We start from the raw sequence: 24,683 nt of genomic DNA, 5'->3' as shown, positions 1-24,683 counted from the left end.
TAACATAGCCAAGACGGATCAGTCATGAAAACTCCACTGAAAGTCAATGGGAGACGGATCAGTTTTCTATTGTGCCAGATTGTGTCAGAGAAAACGGATCCATCCCCTTTGACTTACATTGTGTGCCAGGACGGATTCGTTTGGCTCAGTGTTGTCAAGCGGACAGCAAATCGCTGCAGGCAGCCTCCAGAGTGGAATGGAGACGGGACGGAGGCAAACTGATGCATTCGGAGCGGATCCTTTTCCATTCAGAATGCATTAGGGCAAAACTAATCAGTTTTGGTCCGCTTGTGAGAGCCCTGAACGGATCTGAGAAACTGAAAGCCAAAACACCAGTGTGAAAGTAGCCTTACCTGCAGCGCCACCACGGGGGAAAAGAAGTAATACACAGTTCCTACTGAAATCAATGCTTTGACCATGTAATGCAGGCATCCTCAAACTGCGGCCCTCCAGATGTTGTAAAACTACAACTCCCACAATGCCCTGCTGTAGGCTGTTCGGGTATGCTGGGAGTTGTAGTTTTGCAACAGCTGGAGGGCCGCAGTTTGAGGATGCCTGATGTAATGCATGGATGTCCTGAGGAAACCTCAGGGTCCTAAAATAAAGGAGATGCACTGGATTAGATTTAAAAAAATTTTTTTTTGAAACTGCCTAATTCCAAAAACCAGCGCCTCCTCTGTCCACAGGTTGTGTGTGGTACTGCAGCTCAGTCCCATTCACGGCAATGAGACCGCGCTGTAATACCAGATGAAACCCGTGGGGCCGTGGACATGTGCCGTGTCTGGAAGAAGGCAGCCATGTTTTCCTTCCATTGGCTCAGTTATCTAATGGGGTCTATTAAAGGGTCTTACGGACCTCACTAATGACGTGTCAACGTTTACCTCAGCGGTGCACGTCCATGTGGGTTTATAGGTAGAACTACAATATAATGATTAGAACATGGGGTTAGGCAGTATAAAAAAAGGCTATAACATAGGACTCAGTTTGGCAGCATTAATGGAACATGGGGGGGGGGGGGGGGACTTAAGTGTGCTATTATATAGGAGTTCCTAAATACTTTCCTCCATACATAGGCTCTAAGCCACCAGTTTAGATTCCCCCCCCCCCCAGTCTTACTTTTATATGGAAATCTACCGCACCGCAGAGAACATTTCCATTATGGAGCAGTCGGCGCACACAAAGGGAGTAGGACCTGGTTTGCAGCTGCTGTCCCTGCCATATAATGCTCCAGGCAGGCGATACTCTCATGACTGCCTGCCCCGGTAGCATCTTCAGACAGTGATGTGCCGACCCTGCGTGACCCCCCGGGGTCACAGTCAATATACATTTCTCAATAGGGATAGCCGGTCCTCTGATCTGCACGCTCCCAGAGGCAGATAATGTCTCCAGGAATAAAAGCAGAGACTGAGATTTCTACCGCCACCTCCATACAGGGAGGCCAACGTAACGCCGGCAATGGGGCTTCATCAGGCTCCGGTTATGATCCATTCCATTTTATGTTGCAGAACTACAAGTTCCAGCATGCGATGTACAACCCTTCGGCTCACAGCTGCACAAAAAAAAAAAATCTGAAAAGCTTTAGGCAGCCTCACCCAGTTCCCCTGCCGTCTTACGACACGTGAAATGAATGTGTTAACCTTTAACCATGTGGGTGCAGTTCACATTGCTGCTCCGTTAGAGCGCGAGCCTGTTTTTCAACTATGGAGCCTGACGGAAAAACACTGCACCGAATTTTTTTTTTTTTTAAATTACGTTTTCTAAAAAGAAAAGCCAATACAACATTGCCCCGAGCTAATTTTTGGGCTGATATATATATAAAAAATTATATATAATTATATAAATATATATATATATAAAAAATAAAATCATACCTATAGAGGAAAAATGGACGAATGCCGTAGACGATCAGTCCGTAATTCCCGCATATTCCCAGAAATGATAAATTCTTATATATTATACCCAGGCCTGTAAGCTATAGTGGGTTAGTGGTACCAGCTGCACCAGGGCCTGGTGCCTGACGGGCACATACAAAGACACCAGCATAGTACTTGGGATGGATTTTACTTTACCTTTACTTTCGCCTCTGATACCACCCATACATCCACCGTCATGATCCACGAACTGCACTTTCCAAAATCATTCCGAAAGCAAGGGGCACAAGTCATAAAAACTCTCCATATCTTCTGCCAGCAAAGACACGGCAGCCCCAAAAAGCGAATGCGTTCTCAGTACTGCACTGCGGCATATGTTGGTGCTATCTGAATAATAACTGGAGGCTAGACTGTAGTCTAGAACTGGGCAGTGGGCGTTGACGCGTTCATTTTAGTGACCTTACGCTTTTTATGTTAGGAAGTGGCACCTACGGTAATTTCCTAAACCTTCCCAGTCTCAGAATCCCTACCGTTGGAAGAGTGGGATACGGCAGAGCAGGGATCGGTAACCTCCGGCTCTCCAGATGTCCTGAAACTACAACTCCCAGAATGCTCCATTCACTTCTATGGGAGTTGTGAAAACCGCCGAGCATGTTTGCATGCTGGGTGTTGTAGTTTCACAGCAGCTGGAGTGCCGACGGTTGCTGACCCCTGCGGTAGAGCATTATCCCACCGCTACTGCCCGTCTTTTTTTTTTTTTACATGGCTGCAGTGATGGGGTGTTCAGCAGCAGTTACTTGTAATTACGGACAGCAGCGGTCAGTCATCCCAGCCCAGAGTTTCCCTGAAGATTGCGCTCTTGAAGGAAGGGATTCCGATAAGGCCCGTTTCACACTTGCGTTGTTAATTCTGGTACTGAGATGCAGGCAGAGGATCTCAATACCGGAATTAAACGGATCAGTTTTGATTTTGCATCTGTTTTGTTAGGATGCGGTTCTGTGAAATCAAAAACGGATCACTCACTAAATACATTGAAAGTCATTGGGTGACGGATCCGACTCCTAAAAAAACAAACAAAAAAAACCCAAAAATGATCCGTCACCATTGACGCATCAGTTTTTATGACCGGACACAAAAACGCAGCTTGCAGGACTAAACGGAAACGTTTTTTTTCCGGTATTGAGATCCTCAACAACGCAGTGTGAAAGTAGCCTAAGAAAAATATATTCGGGAATTGCGCTGTAAATCCAGGTTCGCATCTGTCGCCTTTCTGGAGCTTGGGTGACGAAAACTTTGATGGGTGTCTGCCCCACCTCTCCTCTTCAGGCCTACTGCTTTAGAATTGAGAGGGCGATACGATGCGGGTCTGCCATCTTTATTCCTTGCCATGCCTACTGAAGGGATCGCACCGGCGTCTTTAAAGGGGTTGTGCGAGTGTCTAATACGGATGACCTCTCCTCGGGGGTGGGTCATCAGCATCTGATTGGTGGGGAACAGATCATGTGTTTCAAAAGGCCATGACGCTCCAATGATTTCACAGATATTGTCCACATGGTCTAGGTGCAGCTCAGTCCCTGCAATACCTAGGACAGCTGGTATCCAGTGGATGGCACTCATCTTGGTAAACTGCCACACAGCTGATCGGTGGGGGTGCTGGGTGTCAGACCCTCGCCAATCAGATATTGTTCAGTAGTAAACACTCGGAAACCCCTTTAAACCACTGGCGTGATCTAGGAAACCAGGGCACAGTACTCTAGGGATATTCAGCCCTGACATGGTACACAAGTTGGCTCTCAGGGCAAGGGCGCTGCAAGCTAAGTCATTTCTATGCCTATGCCGGTTTGCAATAGACTGGTTCTTACAGATACACCGGCCACAGCCATTTCCATGTAGCACATCCCTAGCAACCAGTCAGTATCCCTGACTTCATCTCAAGGTTGATCTAGCACAAGGAGGGCTGAGGAGGAGCAAGGTCAGCCTTTCCTGCCACATTCCTCCAGCAAGCAGTGAATGGGTCTTCTCACCTGTGTAATAAATAAGATGCACTCGAAAAACATATAATCCTTGTGGTTGTCATTCACCACCTTCTCGTCCACAAAATGCCTGGGCTCCAGGGTGGAATTATCTGCAGAGACATGGACTAGATGTTAAACGCTGTTTGTCAAGTCAGGGGGTCACACCAGTGAGATGAAGAGAAAGTATGCCATGTCTATATAAGACAACATGTGTGGTTATCGGCGCCGTGTATGCAGCCTGCGCGGTCCGATATCAGCGCCGTGTATGCAGCCTGCGCGGTCCGATATCAGCGCCGTGTATGCAGCCTGCGCGGTCCGATATCAGCGCCGTGTATGCAGCCTGCGCGGTCCGATATCAGCGCCGTGTACGCAGCCTGCGCGGTCCGATATCAGCGCCGTGTACGCAGCCTGCGCGGTCCGATATCAGCGCCGTGTACGCAGCCTGCGCGGTCCGATATCAGCGCCGTGTACGCAGCCTGCGCGGTCCGATATCAGCGCCGTGTACGCAGCCTGCGCGGTCCGATATCAGCGCCGTGTACGCAGCCTGCGCGGTCCGATATCAGCGCCGTGTACGCAGCCTGCGCGGTCCGATATCAGCGCCGTGTACGCAGCCTGCGCGGTCCGATATCAGCGCCGTGTACGCAGCCTGCGCGGTCCGATATCAGCGCCGTGTATGCAGCCTGCGCGGTCCGATATCAGCGCCGTGTACGCAGCCTACGAGGTCCGATATCAGCGCCATGTACGCAGCCTGCGTGGTCCGATATCAGCGCCATGTATGCAGCCTGCGTGGTCCGATATCAGCGCCATGTATGCAGCCTGCGTGGTCCGATATCAGCGCCATGTACGCAGCCTGCATGGTCCGATATCAGCACCATGTACGCAGCCTGCATGGTCCGATATCAGCGCCATGTATGCAGCCTGCATGGTCCGATATCAGCGCCATGTATGCAGCCTGCATGGTCCGATATCAGCGCCATGTATGCAGCCTGCATGGTCCGATATCAGCGCCATGTATGCAGCCTGCATGGTCCGATATCAGCGCCATGTATGCAGCCTGCGTGGTCCGATATCAGCGCCATGTATGCAGCCTGCATGGTCCGATATCAGCGCCATGTATGCAGCCTGCGTGGTCCGATATCAGCACCATGTATGCAGCTTTCGTGGTCCGATTATCCTGAGGAGAACAAGTCATTAGAAACAACTACTGTCCTACCGCTGAACTCTTTACCTACAAGCTGAGCGCTGCCCCATATAAAAGGCAGAAACTGGAAGTCGTCCAGGCCCCAGACCCCTTGGCTGCCAGCAGGCTCCATCCTGTACGTTTTCTGCAGTTTCCTCATGACCTCAAGGTAACTGTGGAGACATGGAGAAGACTATGAAAAAGAAAGTCTTCACGGGCGATAATAAAACCTGGCTGATTTCTTACAACCACGCCTAGTCCATGGGTTGTAGATGGCGAGGTGAAAGGTGATGTGCTGTAATACCACAGGCAACCAGTGGACAGGCGCGGCGCTGTTTTTGGAAGAAATATACGTATATATAAAATTCATGAACCCCGAAGGCTTTATAAATGATATGATGAAAAGATAAAAGGGGGCTAATAAGGTGTCCACCACTAAATGGAAATGTTTTACACCAGCTGTGGTCCCGTCTGTGAGTGTACCACCTATACCCTGCCCTTCTCTTACCGATTAAACACCCGGAAGACAATGGCGAGCTGGTCATCCACCTGCAGAACCCCAATCTTACACAGGCAAAAGAGGAAAGCGGCAAAGGCAGCTTCATGTCCTAAGGAAAAAGGCAGAATGCGTTAGGGCAAAGGTCGCCAGTCTGTGGTACTTCAGCTGTTGCAAATGCTGGGAGTTGTAGTTTCACAACAACCGGAGATCACTACCTTTGTGCAAAGCTGCTGCACCGCTAAAAATCACAAGAACTGGAGCAATGCTGAACCATGGCAGCCTGGGAATATGGATTCTTCATATATTTGGGATGTACCCAGGGGGCAGTCACATGACCATGTGTATTTTGTGATCCTCAAAATATGGATGATGTCCGTGTTGCATCCGTTTTATTTTTTTTGCGGACCAACTAACTCAGTGGTTCGCATTTGCGGCCAAGAATAGGACATGTACTATCTTTAGCAGAATGGACATACGGATGCGGATAGCACAGGGATGTCTTCTGTGCGCTTTCCGCCTCTGCAAAAGATAGAACATGTCCTATTCATGGCTTCAAAACGCGAACCACTGAAGTCAACGGGTCCGCAAAAGAAACGGATGAAACACGGACAAACAGTGTCCATGGACTGGGATAGCTCCTGGCACATGGAACACACATAATGATGGGAGCCTGCGGATGAAGTATGTCGCTGTGTGCGTCTGTCGGAGATACGTGGTGGGAAATCAGTAGCGAGAAAAGCACAAAAGTGTTATGAAAAGCAGTTGCCAGTAGGAGGCAGTGGTGACAATGGGCTGCAACAGAAACCTATTCCAGAAACACCACACCGCTGCCATGACCGTCCTACGCCTGCCGCCATGAGGTATACAACATGTGGCACAAGACTAAGGCTCTGTTCACACCTCATTTAGGCTCGCCACTAGTGGCATACATTGGGAGGACTTTCTGATGGAATGTCACGGTATGGGCATATAGGGCAAAAAAAGATATATATAAAATTTACAGTGACAAACCACAGCTACGTTCAGATAATACGTCCGTCTGCATCTGTTCAGAATGGATCCGTTTTTGTATTATCTTTAACACAGCCAAGTCAATGGAGGACGGATCCGTTTTCTATTGTGCCAGATTGTGTCATAGAAAACGGATCCGTCCCCATTGACTTCCATTGTGTGTCAGGACGGATCCGTTTGGCAAGCAGCGTTTTTGTGTCCGCCTCCAAAGCGGAATGGAGACGGAACGGAGGCAAAGTGATGCATTGTGAGCGGATCCTTTTCCATTCAGAATGCATTAGGGCAAAACTGATCCGTTTTGGACCGCGTGTGAGAGCCCTGAACGGATCTCACAAACGGAAAGCCAAAACGCCAGTGTGAAAGTAGCCTTACAGGTCAAGTCCATCATAAAGCAATCAAAGCCCATGCCTCTTTCCTGGCCTCTCTTCTAACCAGGACTTACTGTATTGGCCTCCTAACTACAACCTTTCTGCCTCCCCAACTTCCTTCCGGTTTCTGCCCCCCCCCCCTTCCCAAAAGCTTCCAGTTCCTGTGCCTCAAATAGTCCCTTTTTAAGGATTTTAACCCCTTCCCAGCTACCAGATGGCACAAAAGGATGGAGAGTCACTGCCGGCACACTACAGCCCTGACCTTAACAAATACCCCCAACATCCTGCCTGGGTTCCATACCTTCCCCATGATGAGCTTTTACAGGATCCTGTAAGATCTGCCTAGAACACGCGCAAGGCTCAGCATGGCCTCCCAGTCAAAGTCTTGCTGAGACTTTTAGTTCTGTCAGACGCAAAAAGCGCAGAAAGAACTGACGGATCGTTCCCGGGGGGGTTAATGAAGCTGCTGAACCTCTTGTTTGCTACAGCGGAGAGATGTGCGGCTGGCGCTGGAGGTATTTGGCGTACGTGAGATGTGCTCCATGCTGCTCGCACATCTCGCATGTCTACCAGCGGCCCCAGAACACGTGCGGCTGATGCTGTCACCCCATGGAGTTACAAGACACAAACCGTTTTAGAGAGACTAACAGAGAACAAGAAATGATGTAAGGGAGAGGGGGAAAAAAACCTGACAGCGCAGGAAGAAGTGAGCTCCGAAACCACTGCAGGCATCAGGCCGGCAAGCACGGCTGCAGCAACAGGGCACCCTAGTGGTGCAAGGCGGAATAGCCAGCGAGTTTCATTTCTGAGCCTCCGCTATTGTGCTGTGCCATGGGCATCGTTGGGTTTTTGTTTAGTGACAAGTCTGGTGAAAAATGAACATATTTTACGCGTACTCATTTGCATAAACGCTCGCCTGGTGTAAAGGGAATATGAATGGATGCAAAAGGATCACAGAAACCCTTCATAAGGATGTTTTATAGGGGGGGGGGGGGGGTTTCACGACTTACCTGTGCCGTAGTCGATACGGGTCGAGTTCCCCACAGATTCTTTCAGATATACGGCCACCTCGGGCACCGCCGCGCTCAGATTTGGCGGGATCACAGTGGAAACAAGATTCTCAGCTTCCTAGGAGGAAGACTCTGCTGTCAGACACGTGTGGGCTTGTAGAATTGGGGGGGGGGGGGGGGGGAGCAGAATTCACTCCGATTACAGCTGAGGGCACGTGCCATACAGTCAGAATCTGCACCCAACCCCACGGGTGCCCTAAACCTGCAGAGGGTGCCCCCCTATCTACCAACAACCCAATGGTAGCAAACAAGTCAGAAAGGAATCAGTGCGAACCCGGTGAGGGTATAGTGCTGGGTGCCGGGTCTAATATGGACTTCGGCTATGGGCGCGCATTGTATTTGTGCCCACACCATTCTTACTGCAGTGCCCACTGACATGTACACAATGCAGACCCTGCCATGCAAACAGGGGATTATATATAATATAGAGAACACTGCCCTCAACCCACATTGCAACGAAAAATCGCAAGGTTTCCATAGCATGCTGGTTTATACAAGAACAATTCAGTCACAGTAGAGCTCCCCCCTCAGCTGAGACCTCCAGACCAGGGGCTTCTTCTCATGCCGGCCATACTTATAATAGCCGAGCCCCTATAAACACAGGCGCTTGCACTGTATGGGCTGCTCTCCGCTCCACTGTCAGTAATAGACTATATAGGGCAGTTATGGTGAACCTTTTAGAGACCGAGTGCCCAAACTGCAACCAAATACCCACTTATTTATTGCAAAGTGCCAACACGGCAATTTAACCTGAATACAAATATAGTATATCTTCCATGTACTTTATCATTTAGCTATAATAGCTTAATAGCCTACATTCAGTGCGCTGCCTGTGCTGTTCATGGTGCGTCCTGTGCTGATGAATGGCAGGAAAAGTCTAAAGCATATTGGGACGCCATAGACTTTTTCTAGGGTGCCCACAGAGAGGGCTCTGAGTGCCACCTCTGGCACCCATGCCATAGGTTCGCCATCACTGATATAGGGGATGTCTTTACTATTCCCATTTTGGTAACCTGGGGTGAAATCCCTTGGGCAGCGCCCCCTTGTGGCTGCATGCACATTATAACAGGTCACGAATCTCTGCTGTGGTTCCCACCTGATCCAGCTTGGCGTACCAGGTCCGAAATGCCTTGTTGCCGAAACGGGATGGATGGTCTAAGGGGGGCGTTTCATCGATCCAGCGATCTAGAGTGTCCAGTAAGGCCATCAGCTTCTCAATCGCCTGTGGGGGAACCAAACGTACTGTGATTAGGACATAAACTTCAGCTATGTACCCGGATCTGGCCGCGGAGCCCCCCCCCGGATTTGGCCCCAGAGGCCTGCCCACAAAATTCAGCTGTTTTTACAGTAGTTGTTCCTACAAACAGCGCCACTCTAGGGCAATGGCCTTACCTGGTATAACAGCATTAACTTGAATGGGGCTGAGCTGCAATACCAGACACAGACCATGAACAAAAGAGGAGCTGTTTCTGGGGGTAAGAAAAATAGACCACAATTTTGTAATGTCACGTAACCCCTTCGACTTGCTGCCATCACTGTTGGCACAGATACTGGCTTTATGTGTATATACCCCAGTGTTCATATAAGTGGCCGGTCACCTGTACTTTAATAGATAGATATGAGAAAGCGAGAGAGATGGATAGATAGATATGAGAAAGCGAGAGAGAGAGATGGATAGATAGATATGAGAAAGCGAGAGAGAGAGAGAGAGAGAGAGATGGATAGATAGATATGAGAGAGAGAGCGAGAGAGATGGATAGATAGATATGAGAGAGAGAGAGAGAGATAAGATAGATATGAGAGAGAGATAGTTGGTGTATTTTTTTATATCTAGGGACACAATGTATTTTAGGTTCATTAACCCATCAGTGTCCAGCTCCGGATCATAAAGCCATGATGCCGGGGGATCCAGCTGTGGCGGCCGCAGCTTCACGTTGTAATTAAGAGTCAGGGAGAGAGAAGCTTTCCGTTAAACAATAGCCATGATTTACATGGCCACCAGCCTCCCAGCCATAGGCGGCTCATTATGGCCAATTCTGGCTCCTCCATCCTTCTCGCAGAGCAGGGACGGGCTGAATAATGGCTGGCAGGGGATGGCTGTACCTCTAGGCTTAGGAGCTGGTGAGGAGGAGGGGGAGGGGGGGAGACCAGTCACGCATCCATTGCTTTCTACTGCCTTTTTAAAGGGATTAAAAACAGCCGAGCCGTACGCAGCGAGCAGGCCCCAGCTGCCAGCCCGGGCTGCCTAATACATAATTAAAGAGACACAAGGGTTTCGTTGGTGTCTGGGTCTCTTTGAAAAGCGGTGTGTGGAAGCGCAGGCGGCATCCTATTGTCCGGCTAAATTAATATTGCAACGGAAGCATTCGGGTGTGTGTCCTGTGTAAGCCGGGGTCATCGGCAGCGTGAGCCGACATTAGTCTATGTAGAATACATTACCTGACAATGCGGGCGGACGCACAACGAGCTTTAAGAATATTACAAGGGTGTGCAAAATACTAAGGAAATAACAGCTCGACACTGCATGTGGCGCTGTCAGTACCCGTCTATGCGAGGGCGACAATATTTGATAGGTTGCTTTCTCAGTTTTCAATTGGGGGGGGGGGGGGATATTAGTGGAAAAAACTTAAATTAAAGTGGTTGTGTGGCTTTGAAAAACAGATTCCCAACGCTAGGTAGGTTCCCAAGTCAGGACTGTTGTCCATTAGGATGGAAGGAGCAGCTATAAAGAGCGCGTTCATGAATCCGTTACATGGACAACTTATGGACCTGAATGGAACTGTGCAATACTTCCGTTTACCTGCGGGGGCGCTGCAGAGAAATTGAACACTTGCAGATGATCACTTCAGATATGATAACATATACCAAAAGATCGGCTTATCGCTGTGGGAGTATTCTAACAAAAAGAGTATGAGGTATCCACAAACGAATCTGGAGAGTCTTAAAGGGGTTTTCCAAGACTTTTGTACTGAACCTATCCTATGGATAGGTGGGGGTCCGACACCCCTGCCAATCAGCTGTTTGAGAAGGCACCGGTGCTCGCAGCTCACCAAGCACAGCGCCGTACATTGTATAGCGGTTGTGCTCGCTATCTTGGCTCAGCCCCATTCACTTCAATGGGGTTATGCTGCATCTAGGTCATGCAACGTCAAAAATGTGAGAAGGCTGCCAGCACCGCTGTCTTCTCAAACAGCCGATTAGCGGGGTCCGAGGCGTCAGACCCCCACCAATCCAGACGATAGGTCATCAGCAGAAAAGTCTCAGAAACCCCTTTAATAGTGAGCCTTAAACTGAATGGACATCGGTGTCCCCTTTAAATCTTTGTGCGTCTTACTCTTAACCTCTTCCTGACATCCGCTATACATTGCGTATTTTCTGCAACCCGCCATAGGCTACTTTCACATCTGCGTTTTCCTTTCCGCTATCGAGATTCGTCATAGGATCTCAAAACCAGAGGAAACCGCTTCAGTTTTGTCCCGATTCATTGTCAATGGGGGGGGGACTGAAGCAGAATGCATTCCGTTCCGTTTCCATGATGCACACAAGAGCATCGTGGGATACGGAGCAAGAAGGATCCGGCATGAAACAATACAAGTCACAGGTGCCGGATCCGTTTTATCCGACAAAAGAAAACGGATACGGCGCCCATTGACTTACAACGGTTTTAGTGCCGGATCTGTCTTTTAGAGATAATACAACCGGATCCGTTCATGCAGACGGTTGTATGATCCTAAAGGAAGCGTTTTTGCTGATCCATGACAGATCCAGCAAAAACGCAGATGTGAAAGTAGCCATACACGTACGATGTTGACCAAGCTCGGTGGAGACACTATTACAGCTGACGCTCTGCTGCAAAGGCCGGGATCAGAGGGAACTCCAGTTCCAGTTCTTTAACCCCTTTGATGCTGCGGTTGATAGCGACCATGCCATCTAAGGGAGGGAGCTTCTTATGTCACCCTCGAGTACGAGCCACATGGTCTATCGGAGAGCCAAATGGAGCGGCAGAAATGCACGCATGTCCACCGCTCCATTCAAACAGGGGAACACGGCCTCCATTCTTTCGCTCAACTGAGGCCCCGGCGGTTGGATCCCTGCCGATCAGACACTTATCCCCCATCCTGTGAATGGGGGATAGGTTGTTGTCATGGGACAACCCCTTTAAGGGGTTAAAAAGTTGTACACAATTATTGGAATACATCAGAGGTCCAGCCTGATCCACCTATATACACACATGCGATGCTGGTCATACAGTGAGGTCGGGGTACGAGCAAACACATAAAGGGGGTGTCCACATGCCACCCCTGTGTGTGTATATACATAGTGTCCTGCAGGCATATCCTGGACAGGGTGACTTTTTCGGTATAGAATAAAGCTCATTACTCTGTAATGTCTGATTTGCTTTGTACACGTACCCTGCCGAAATGTAAAGTGCTGCGGAATATGCTGGTGCTATATCCAAAATGACTATTACTATTGTATAGGCTGCTATGCACATCTGCAAAAAAGACCACTGTAGATGCTTTCCCTAAAATGAAAGCCAGTGGAGGTGATCTGTAATATTAATAGGATTCTTTTCCCTGCCAGAAAATGTGAATAATCATATTCGAGACGTGCAACGGTTTCTGGAGTGCATTCTATTATGCGGCCACTAGGTGGCAGTGTACTCACACAGTCAAGCGCAGGGCTTCTTAACTAGAATAATCAGAGCAGCCCCATTGTGTTATAGGATGGGACCCTCTATAGAAGGCAGACAGGCTGGGGTCTCAAAGACTAGACGGGGGTGGTCTGATCACTACGACCCCGCAGTACTGAAAGCAGCGCTGCCTGTCTTAACACTCTCCCTTATACAGTATATAAGTGAAAAGTGACCAAGAGCTGACACTTCCAGGAACAAGGACTGCGTGCCCCCTTCTTGGGATCAGTGGCCATGCCATTAAAGTCTAGCTCTGACACTTGATTATGGTATATATGGCGCACACATCTTATAGGATAGGTTAGAGCAGGGACCAGCAACCTGCGGCACTCCTGCTGTTCTGAAACTACAACTCCCAGCATGCTCCATTCACTTCTATGGGAGTTGCAAGAGCAGCCAAGCTGGTTTGTACGCTAGGCGTTGTAGTTTCCCAGCAGATGGAGTGCGGGAGGTTGCTGACCCCTGGGTTAATGCATAAGACACGGCCTACACCAACTGATAGCTAACCATTATCTATATGGATGAGGCCACCATCTCTAATGAACTTGTATACAGGAGAGAGTTAAGCTGGCTGGCGACTGATATTGCAAATTATTTTGCCTTGTAATAACAGCCCTGCCCTCTGCATAAGTATTCACATCATTTACAGGTGGCTGGCATTTCTAGATGCAATCCTTTTTATGTCCACTAGATGGCAGTGTGGTAGCCCATTAAGGTCGATTGCCTTCAAAACACACAAGGAAAAAAAGTGGAACCCACAAAACCTTCCTAAGGCTGAAATCACACATGCAGTTTTGTTGCAATTTTATTTATTTTTTGTCAAAGCCAGACATGGATTCAGAGGGAACTGAGCAATTACACCTAGAGGCTCATTTGCATATATTAAAATGTCATTTTTCTCATATGAACATGGGAACAACACAGATGTCTTCAGCTGCCAAGTGCACATGTAGCAGGTCAGCCAGTCATGGGTGCAAATCTGCATGATGCCCTTTAACCCCCAAGCGACAATATTTTGTCACACATGGCGTTTTCACGCCACCCTTAACACAGGAGAGCGGTGGGGGCGGTGTGAGGATGTGTCGGGGGGCCGCCAGCCCCAGCAAATTCACAAACATTTACGTCAGGAAATAGCCAGAAAGTCTACATCAGTCAGGAGCACGGACTGGTGGAGGATGCACCTAATTTAGGACGAGGCCTGCATCCCACCATAAATTAGGTGCGTCCTCCGGCAGCACAAGGGGTATCCAAGGGGGTCCTGTCTATCTGGAATTGCCTCCAGGGTATCCCTTGGCTCTAAAAGACTGCAAGTAGGGGGACACAGCATTTGCACAGTATAGTCACAAGTGGAGCCACAGTGCGAGCCCAGGTCGTCTTACCTTTGTATTGCCAATTGTTTTTGCTGATGGTGTTCCAAAAAAATGGCGCCACACCTGTCAAAGGGTTGCATCTGGTGTTGCATCTGGTATTGCAGCTTCATTGAAGTGAAGGAGGCGAGCTGCAATACCACACACAACCTGCGGTCAGGCGTGGTGCTGTTTCTGTAATCCTGGAAAACCCCTTAAGGCTGGTCTTACACGGGCGTTGCGGGAAAAGATGCAGGTGTGTTGCAGGAACATGCACGATTTTTCCACGCGAGTGCAAAACATTGTAATGCGTTTTGCACGCACGTGAGAAAAATCTGCATGTTTGGTACCCAAACCGAACTTTTTCACAGAAGTTCGGGTTAGGTGTTCCGTACATCGCTATTATTTTCCCTTGGTTATAAGGGAAAATAGCATTCTTAATAAAGAATGCATAGTACAATAGGGCTGGAGGGGGTTAAAAAAATATAATAATTTAACTCGCCTTAATCCACTTGTTCGCACAGCACGGCTTCTCTTCTTTCTTCAGGACCTGGGTAAAGGACCGTTGATGACGTCACTGCGCTCATCACATGGTCCATCACATGATCTTTTACCATGGTGATGGGTCATGTGACGGACCATGTGATGAGCGCAGTGGCATCACCACGGGTCCTGTTCCTACACAGCTAAGGCTACTTTCACACTAGCGTTCGTCGGTCCGCTCGTGAGCTCCGTTTGAAGGAGCTCACGAGCGGACCCGAACGCCTCCGTCCAGCCCTGATGCAGTCTGAATGGATGCGGATCCGCTCAGACTGCATCAGCCTGGCGGCGTTCAGCCTCCGCTCCGCTCGCCTCCGCACGGACAGGCGGACAGCTGAACGCTGCTTGCAGCGTTCGGGTGTCCGCCTGGCCGTGCGGAGGCGTGCGGATCCGTTCAGACTTACAATGTAAGTCAATGGGAACGGATCCGCTTGAAGATGTCACCATATGGCTCAATCTTCAAGCGGATCCGTCCCCCATTGACTTTACATTGAAAGTCTGAACGTATCCGCGCAGGCTACTTGCGCACTTGCGAATTTTTTTAAAGTTATTAATGCAGACGGATCCGTACTGAACGGAGCCTCCGTCTGCATTAATATGATCGGATCCGTTCAGAACGGATCCGATCAAGCGCAAGTGTGAAAGTAGCCTAAGATGAAGACAGAAGAGATGCCGGCTGCGCGATCAAGTGGATTAAGGAGAGTTAAATTATTATTTTTTAACCCCTCCAGCCCCATTGTACTAAGCATTCTGTATTCAGAATGCTATTATTTTCCCTTATAACCAAGTTATAAAGGGAAAATAATAATGATCGGGTCCCCATCCCGATCGTCTCCTAGCAACCGTTCGTAAAAAAAAAAATCGCACCGCATACTCGCTTGCGATTTTCACGCAGCCCCATTCACTTCTATGGGGCCTGCGTTGTGTGAAAAACGCACAATATAGAGCATGCTGTGATTTTCACGCAATGCACAGCCCCATAGAAATGGATGGGTCCGGATTCAGTGCGGGTGCAATGCGTTCACCTCACGCATTGCACCCGCGCTGAAATCTCACCCGTGTGAAAGAGCCCTAAAGGAGTTTTTAAAGGGTACATCATGTAAGTTACTAACGAGCAAGACCTAGAGCGACAGACAGAGATAGAAGAACATATATAAAGCTGTATGAATGGGACGTGTGCCACGATGGAGAAAATATACACAGTGTTGTACCCAGGGTAGCAAGTCGGCAGAGATGAGTAAAGAGTGTGACGAGGACGGATTATTTGATGGCCAGGGGCAAGAAAGTTATGAGACAAACATCCTTGAAGAGAGTTTTACGGGCCACGCTTAAAGGGGTTTTCTAAGAGTACCCAGGATAGGTCAAAAATATCCGATTGGTTGGGATCTAACTCCCAGCTGTATGAAGAGGCCATAGGACTCCTATGAGCGCCGAGGCCTCTTCCTAGTCCAATGACCTCACATTCATGGGTCACGGTGAATGGGCCTGGGCTGCAATACCAAGCACAGCCACTATACAGTGGACGGCGCTGTGCTTGGCATGACTTGAGGAGGCCGAAGCACAGTGGTTCTTCAAACAGCTGATCAGTGGGCGTACTGGTTGTTGGACTCTCACTGATTAGGTGTTAAGGACCTATCCTGAGGACAGGTCATTAGTATTCTGCTCCTGGAAAACCCCTTTAAAGCTGTGTCCAGTGGTCCAAGGCACGAGTTTCCTAGGATGAGTGTTGAACGGAAGGAGTCCTGGTGATGGAGGTGACAAGGTGTAATGAGGGAGGACGAGTCTTAGGTCATTGGGTCGGATCACCGGGAAGACGCAGGTGGAAAAAGAAGGAGATCGTGCTTCGTCTTCTCACGTAAGTGCAGGCGGTGGTCCAAATTCATACTTACAGTTTTGCGGGCATGACTAATACTCGTTACACGCGTGTGGGTCACAGCGGACACGTCTGGTAGAAGGCTGTAAGCAGATTGTAGCAGGATACCCTCTGCCCAAAACAGGCCAGGGATCAGCAACCTCCAGCACACCGGCTGTTCTGAAACTACAACTCCCAGTATGCTCCATGCACATCTACGTGTGCATGCTGTTGCTGACCACTGAAGGATACCATGGGTCTTCAACCTCCGACACTCCAGCCGTTTTGAAAGGACAACTCTCAGCATGCTCTTTTCACTTCTGCGGGGCTGCCAAGAAGATCTGAGCATGTAGTGTGCATGTAGGGAGTTGTAGTTTCACAACAGACAGTGTACCGGACGTCACTGACCCCTGCATTCGACAGTCACCCAACGCATATGTCAAAAGGTATCTACGCCGACTTGATGGAGGCCAAAAAAGTATCCTCCATCAGGCTAGAACAGGTCAGTGTGGCTTTTGTTCTGCGTATGATACTGTGCAGAGGCATCAGATACGTCTGTGGGAGACGGCGATACAGTGGTATACGTCAATGACACTCATCGGGGACCTGGCACTATGTTACCACTGCTCAGACTAAGCCTATGGACACCTGCACACGTTGCAGAATACGTTTTTTTTCCCCCCCAAGCAGGGGGGGGGGGGGGGGGGGGGAGCAGCATATTACTGTACCAGCAAAGTGTATGAGATGACACCAATCTCATGACTTTGTGGATTTATTTTTTTCCAGATCCGCAGCATGTCAATTAGGTTTGCGGTTCTAGCTGCAGAATTCACCCCTTTTCAATCAAGGGTGAGATCTACGGCAAAACCGTATCAAATCGGCACCAAAATCCACAATTAGAAATTGTGGATTTTGGTGCGGATATGCTGCAGAAACGCACAGAAATCTGCTGAGAAATTTGCGCGTGGAGGAAGTGACAAGGGATAATCAAAGTGGACAACCCCTTTAAATTTACAAAGGTTGTGCGCCTTTATGGGGCTTCCTGCCTTTGACCTATCCTCAGAGGTCTGACTAGACCGCGGTGCTCCAGTGGGCTTCTCCCGGCTCACCAAGCGCAGCGTCGTACAATGGATAGCAGTTGCGCTCGATATCGCCGCTCAGCCTCTTTCACTTGAATGGGACTGAGCTGCGCCTAGGTCATGTGACCGATGAACGTGACGTCACTGGCCTGGGGAAAACTGGGAGAAAGCCGCGATGCTCACAGGAGCCCCGCAGACTTCTCAAACAGCTGATCAGCGGGGGTCCCAGGTGTCAGACCCCCAACAATCACATCCCGATCACCTATCCAGAGGATAGGTCATCAGTATAAAAAAAAGTCAGAAACCCCCTTTAACCCCTTAAGGACACAGGGCGTACAGGGATGTCCTGGTACTTAAGGACCCGCGCGGCGGTGATCGGAACTGGGTGCCTGCTGAAATCAATCAGGAGGCATCCTGGGCCAAAGCCGAGGGGGGGGGGGGGGGGTGTCCTGTGACCCCCCTGTATCGGCGATCACTGCGGATTAACCCCCTCTATGCCGCTACTGTGACATAGGTGTTTGAGGGAGCACTGCTGTGGCGGGGACTCGATGTCTCAGAAGGCTGCCCAATACCTTGCACAGCATCGGGAACTGCCTTCTACGGGAGCCAAGGAGATCCAGCCAAAGCCCTGTCTCCTAGGCAACCTGTTAGTGTATGACTCAGTGTAGTACACGAACAGGCAATGCATTACAATACACATGTATTGTAATGCATTGCAGAGGGGATCAGACCCCCAAAAGTGAACATCAGAAATAAAGTGAAGGAAAAAAAAAAAAAAAAAAAAATAAATAATTGTTTTTAATAAAAATTTATAAAGTTGAAAAAAAAAAAAAAAAAAAAAAAAAAAAAGACCCTTTCCCCTTATTTTATAATAAAAACAAAACAAAAAAAAACCCACACACACACACACATTAGGTATTGCCGCGTCCGTAATGACCGGCTCTATAAATATATCACATGATCCACCCTATCCGGATGAAAAATACATTTTTGTCACCTTACATCACAAAAAGTGCAACACCATCACAAAGGCATATGCCCCCCCCCACAAAAAAAAAATAGTACCAATCTAACAGTCACCTTATCCCACAAAAAAGTGAGCTCCTACCCAATACAAATCGCCCAAAAACAAAAAAATAAAAATACAAAAACTATGGCTCAGAATATGGAGACAAACATTTTTTTTTAAATGCTGGTATTGTGTAAAACTTAGGTAAATGAAAAATATATACATATTCAGTATCGTCGTGTCCATAATAACCTGCTCTATAAAAATATCACATGACCTAACCCCTCAGGTGAATACTGTAAAAATATATTTAAAAAATATATTTAAAAAAACATGTAAAAAAACAACAAAACATTTTGCAAGCGATCAAAAAGTCATACGCACCCCAAAATAGTGCCAGTCATCTCATCCCGCAAAAATCATACCCTACTCAAGATAATCGCCCAAAAACTGAAAAAACTATGGCTCTCAGACTATGGAGTAGACATATGGGGAATGTAAAGTAATAACTATTTTTGTAGGTATTACTATGTATTATAGAAGTAGAGAAAGAGAAATAGAAACTTGGAAATTTGCAAATTTTTCAAGATTTTTTGTAAATTTGTTATTTTTTTTATAAATAAAAATGAATATTTTTTTTACTCCATTTTACCAGTGTCATGAAGTACAAAATGGCCTGGATAAGTAAAAGCGTTTTAAAGTTATTCACATAAAGTGACACTGGTCAGATTTGCAAAAAAAAGGCCTGGTCCTGAAGGTGAAATATGGCCATGTCCTTAAGGGGTTAAGAAATAAGCGCAGCAGGCGACCATATACTTGCCTCAGACACACGGTATTCGCAGGTCAGCTTCTTTCCCTTCACACTCTCGTTTAAGGCGAGTACGAAGCCCATGTAGTCCGCGTAGGCCTGCGAGGAGAAGACACAACGGGTTTGAGCAGCTTCTGCGGTCTACGATCGGTACACTACTGGTGCAAAGTGGAGATGTTGCCCAAAAATAATTTCCAAAGGGCTTTTGCAAAATGGGGAAGACTCTGGTTGCTATGGGCTACTATACTGTTTCCCTTTGCCCAGTTTTCATAAATCACCCCCACTACCCACTGAGAGCACCCAGTGGGGCCTCATCACTCATTACTAAGTGGAGTACCCCTTTAAATAGCATGATTGTATAGCCTTATACATTTACAGATATCCTTCCATGAAGCCTTCTAGAATATATTAATATGTCCCGTGCCCACGGAGACACTTCACTGAAATGACACTGAGTATTACCAAGCCCAAAATGTATATTTTCTATTCAGAGAACTCTTAGAAAGTCTCAGAAAGCAAAAAAAAAAACCTTAAGAGCTGAAAGCAAAAGTGGTGAATGTATCTCAAGGAGATTGGGAATTAATTCAAGGACATGTTTCTGACACTTGCAGACGTCTAGCGAGTACACGCCGCGGCTGCAGTCAACAACTGGCATTCCTGTGCGGAGATGGAGTCAGACGTGCAATTCTCAAAAGCGCCACAAGAGGGAGCATGGGAACTAGGAATCCTCAAGTCACCTGACAGGTATTGCAGCATCACTGAAAGGGCTCATGCACACAAACGTATTTTCTTTCCGCTTCCATTCAGTGTTTTTTTTTTTGGGTGGTAACCATTCACTTCAACGGGTCTGCAAAAACTAAGGAAGGTACTCCGTTTGCATTCTGTTTCCGTTCCGCAAAAAAGTAGTGCATGTCCTATGATTGTCCGCAAATCACGGTCCGAGGCCCCATTCAAGTCAATGGGTCTGCAAAAAAATACGGAACACACACGGAACACCTCCTTATGTCATGGATCCATACTATAGAAATGCTATGCCCATATTGCTCATGTGTTTGGTGATTAATAAGTTACTGTTTCCGATCCGCAAAAAAACGGATCACATACGGATATGTTTTGTGTAATAACAGAATGGAAGAGGACTTAAATCAGAGAAAATAAAAAAAAATAAAAAAAATCAGATACGGAACAACGGATCCGTGAAAAACAGACCGCAAAACAACAACGGTCGTGACCACCATGGATCCTGAGAATGAAGGGGCCATGGCGTTCACAAAAGCTGGACAACCCCTTTAAAGCAGCCCCGCGACTCCTTAATTCTCAGGGTCACCAAAGAATATTACGCCATTTTTTTATATGGGCATAGCCCTTTAAAATATTGGAAATCCACTTAAAGGCTATGAACACCTTTGGACGCAATTTGTTTTTATCATTGCATTTTGCTCATTTTGAAAAAATAAATAAATAATATGTATTTCAGTTTGTTTTTATTTAAAAAAAGTCTGCAGTTTTTGTCCTGCAGGGTTAAATTTCGGCCTATGTGCAGAGCGAGTCCCGTCGCGCAGGATCTGCAGCCCTCCTCTCTGATCTCCTGACCGCTCCCAAACACTCAGATTGATAAGGATTTAGCTGTAATGAGTGTTTAGGAGCGGTCAGGAGATCAGAGAGGAGGGCTGCAGATCCTGCGCGACGGGACTCGTTCTGCACATAGGCCGAAATTTAACCCTGTAGGACAAAAACTGCTGAAAATTTTTAATAAAGACCTATTGAAAAAAAAAATATTTGGTTCAAATTATTAAAATAAAGTGACTCTGAAGGAGTTCATAGCCTTTAAATCCCTGGCGATTTTCCGTTTTTTGTGCGTTTTCATTTTTCACTCCCTGCCCCCTCCCAGTGCTATAACTATTTTTTTTGTTCACATAGCCGTGTTACAGCTTTTTTGTGGGACAAGTTGTACTTTTTAATGGTGCCATTGAGTATTGTATACAATGTAGTGTGGAAAGCTGGGGGGGAAGGAAGAAGAAAAAAAAAAAAAAAAAATCCTCCATAGTTTTAAGGATTTTCAGGTTCATTTATCAAACTTGTTTAACGCAGAAGGGTCTTAGTTGCCCCCTAGCAACCAAGCAGATTCCGCCTTTCATTTTTTAAGGCCCCTTTCACACGGGCGAGTTTTCCGTGCGGGTGCGATCCGTGCGGCGAACGTATGGCACCCGCACTAAATCCTGACCCATTCATTTCTATGGGGCTGTGCACATGAGCGTTGTTTTTAACGCATCACTTGTGCAGTTCAGTTGAAATCGCCGCATGCTCTATATTGTCCGATTTTGACGTGACGCAGGCCCCATAGAAGTGAATGGGGTGTGTGAAAATCGGATGGCATCCGCAAGCAAGTACGGATGCTGTGCGATTTGCACGCACGGTTGCTAGGAGACGATCGGGATGGAGACCCGATCATTATTATTTTCCCTTATAACATGGTTATAAGGGAAAATAATAGCATTCTGAATACAGAATGCATAGTAAACCAGCGCTAGAGGGGTTAAAAAAAATTAAAAAATAATTTAACTCACCTTAGTCCACTTGCTCGCGAAGCTGGCATCTCCTTGTGTCTCCTCTGCGCTGAACAGGACCTGGGGTGAGCTGCTGCATTAAATACCGGTTAAGGACCTTCGATGACGTAACTCCGGTCATCACATGGTCTTTTACCATGGTGAATCACCATGGTAAAAGATTATGTGACGTACCATGTGATGACCGGAGTGACGTCATCGCAGGTCCTTAACCGGTATTTAATGCAGCAGCTCACCGCAGGTCCTGTTCAGCAGAGGAGACACAAGGAGATGCCGGCTTCGCGATCAAGTGGACTAAGGCGAGTTAAATTATTATTATTTTTTTTTTTTTTTTTTAACCCCTCTAGCGCTGTTTTACTATGCATTCTGTATTCAGAATGCTATTATTTTCCCTTATAACCATGTTATAAGGGAAAATAATACAATCTTCAGAACATCAATCCCAAGCCCGAACTTCTGTGAAGAAGTTCGGGTTTGGGTACAAAACATGCGTGATTTTTCTCACGCGAGTGCAACGCATGACAATGTTTTGCACTCGCGCGGAAAAATCGCGCATTTTCCCGCAACGCACCCGGCTCTTACGCCCGTGTGAAAGAGGCCTAAGTGATTGGGAGACATGCACTGGGTGACAGTCACACAGACTGCATGACTGAGAAATTAGAGTTCTCATACTCCTGGCAACATGCCTGCAAGAGTCCAGGAGTCCGTCCCTTCATCTTTAGCGCCCTGGACTCCCCAACCTCGGAGTGACAGCCCTAGCGTCCAATCAGGAGACTCTCAGAGCCGAGGGGAGGGGCTGGACAGAGAGCCCAGGGCGCTAAGCACGAAGGGACCGCCTCCAGGACACTTGTGATCGTGGCACAGGGGGGATGCAAACCTCAACTTTGAGGTGCAACCTTCATAACAATCACCCAGGAAACGTCTGCCCGGCTCTCCTCATCGCCGTCAGCAGTTTTGAGGGGTCAAACAGGATAGAGCGGGGGTCAGCAACATCCAGCACTTCAGCTGTTGTGAAACTACAAGTCCCAGCATGCTCCATTCACTTCTATGAGAGATCCAAGTGTGCATGCTGGGAGTGATAGTTTCACCACAGCTGGTGGCCGACCCCCGGGGATAGACTGTGCCTTATACGAGTGAATTCACAATGCCCCCTAGTGGTGGCAGCAGCACTCCGCATGGGCAGATCCCGCGCTGGGCTAGCATGGAGTACCTGAGAGCGCTTCCACTTGGCCATGTCAGGAACTGTGTTGATCTCCTTCTTGGGGACAATAAAGTTTTGTTTCGAAAGATCCTCGTCCCCATTGTGGGAGCCTGAAAAAAAATAAAAAAAAGGGAGGTGAGCACGAAGGACATGATGACAAAGTGAGAGCATGGACGGGGGCGGGGCATGACACAGGAACACAGAGGGAACCAGAGAATCCCTGTGTCATGCTCCGCCCCCTCAGGACCTGCACTAGGAGGTACACAATGTATTAAAGGGGATACCACTAAAGAAAAATAATATGGCTAATTTGCCCCCTTGAACCTCTGGCTGAACGGCCCAAAGGTGCGGTATATCTGTCTGGCGCCCTTTAGGCCATTCAGATGCACTGAGAGGGCTCGTGTACCGTCAATACGGCCGCCATCTTGGAGCTCCGGACTGATTTACAAGGTGCGACACGTGGTCTGAAGGAACTCAGACTGCAGGCCTTCACTGATGCAGAGAATGGGGGTAGTACACACTCAGGATCAGTGGGGGTCCAGCCATGGGACATTTCTGCCATCACCGCCCCTTTAAGGTGTGCCAATACCAGGCAGGAGCAATGTCTAGGGGGCACAGACTGGCAGCGGCCGGTCAATGGGTTTCATCCGGATCTGGCGCGACACACAAGTCACTGTGCAGTCCTAGTCTGCTCAGCCAAGCGGGCAACCACACACATCACGTGCCGCTTCTCTCCAGTACCAGGACCGTTAAACGCCTACCTGCCCGATCCTCGCCAGGCAGAGATGCAGCAAGCCCCATCTTTTTATTCCCCAGAAAGACTTGCAAGGCGCTTAAAGGGGAGGTATAAGATCTGGACAATCACCCTAGGAACACAGGGTAACATACGGATATATCTCCACTGGATCAGGGACGTGGCGACCATAACGTCCAGCTGCTGTGAAACTACAACTCCCAGCATGCAAACATGCTTGGCTGTTCTTCTAACTCCAACAGAAGTGAATGGAGCACTGTGGGAGTTGTAGTTTCTGACCGGCCGGAGTGCGCGAGGCCTAGGGAGGACAGGGAGCGGGGCAGCTGTGGAAGAACTACAAGTCCCAGCATGCTAGCAGGACGCAGGCACCTGGGATAGCTCCACTCCTGGTGCCCACCTCTGCCTCCTGAGACCCGGGCATCCCCACTGCAGGCTCGGCCATGGTTACCATAGCAACGAGGAGCCAGCAAGAGCCATGTGACCGGCCGCCATGACTACGCAGTGTGGTTATTAGTTAGGGGGTGACAGACCTGTCTGCTGCTCCCTCTCGGCCATCTTCTTACAGCCGGGTTCTCTTCACCTTTTACCTTTCACCTCTAAAGACACGCCCTCCGCCCGTCACCCTGGAAACCGTGACTCCTCCTCCTCCTCCTTTACGTTTTACCGCCGACAAAACTTAGAGTCCGCTTTCCGAAGCAGAAGTGACATTCTCCCCCTCCCTCATCCTTCTTTCTAAGCACGCCTCAGGGTTTGGCGGCGCTTGCCAGCTATAAAAATGGCCGCCGAGCAATGACCGGCTGCCATCTTTACCATGGGCAAA

General features: G+C 48.3%; 1 protein-coding gene across 1 annotated transcript in view; it reads right to left on the bottom strand.

The window, feature by feature from the left end:
* The window catches only part of PTPA (protein phosphatase 2 phosphatase activator), a 42,566-nt gene extending 17,985 nt beyond the window's left edge, over nt 1-24,581 (bottom strand). The window contains exons 1-8 of the mRNA XM_044268423.1: nt 24,394-24,581; nt 23,119-23,219; nt 19,354-19,440; nt 9,111-9,236; nt 7,955-8,072; nt 5,575-5,674; nt 5,115-5,239; nt 3,896-3,996 (exon numbers count right to left, since the gene is read on the bottom strand). Coding sequence (XP_044124358.1) covers nt 3,896-3,996; nt 5,115-5,239; nt 5,575-5,674; nt 7,955-8,072; nt 9,111-9,236; nt 19,354-19,440; nt 23,119-23,219; nt 24,394-24,418 — 783 coding nt within the window. The 5' untranslated portion in view covers nt 24,419-24,581. The remainder of the gene's footprint in view (nt 1-3,895; nt 3,997-5,114; nt 5,240-5,574; nt 5,675-7,954; nt 8,073-9,110; nt 9,237-19,353; nt 19,441-23,118; nt 23,220-24,393) is intronic.
* Nucleotides 24,582-24,683: the final 102 nt, after the last annotated feature.

The sequence above is a fragment of the Bufo gargarizans genome, chromosome 9, assembly GCF_014858855.1.
Source record: "Bufo gargarizans isolate SCDJY-AF-19 chromosome 9, ASM1485885v1, whole genome shotgun sequence".
Classification (NCBI taxonomy): domain Eukaryota; kingdom Metazoa; phylum Chordata; class Amphibia; order Anura; family Bufonidae; genus Bufo; species Bufo gargarizans.
Note: the sequence above shows the minus strand (reverse complement) of the source record. Positions and strands in the feature narration are given on the sequence as shown.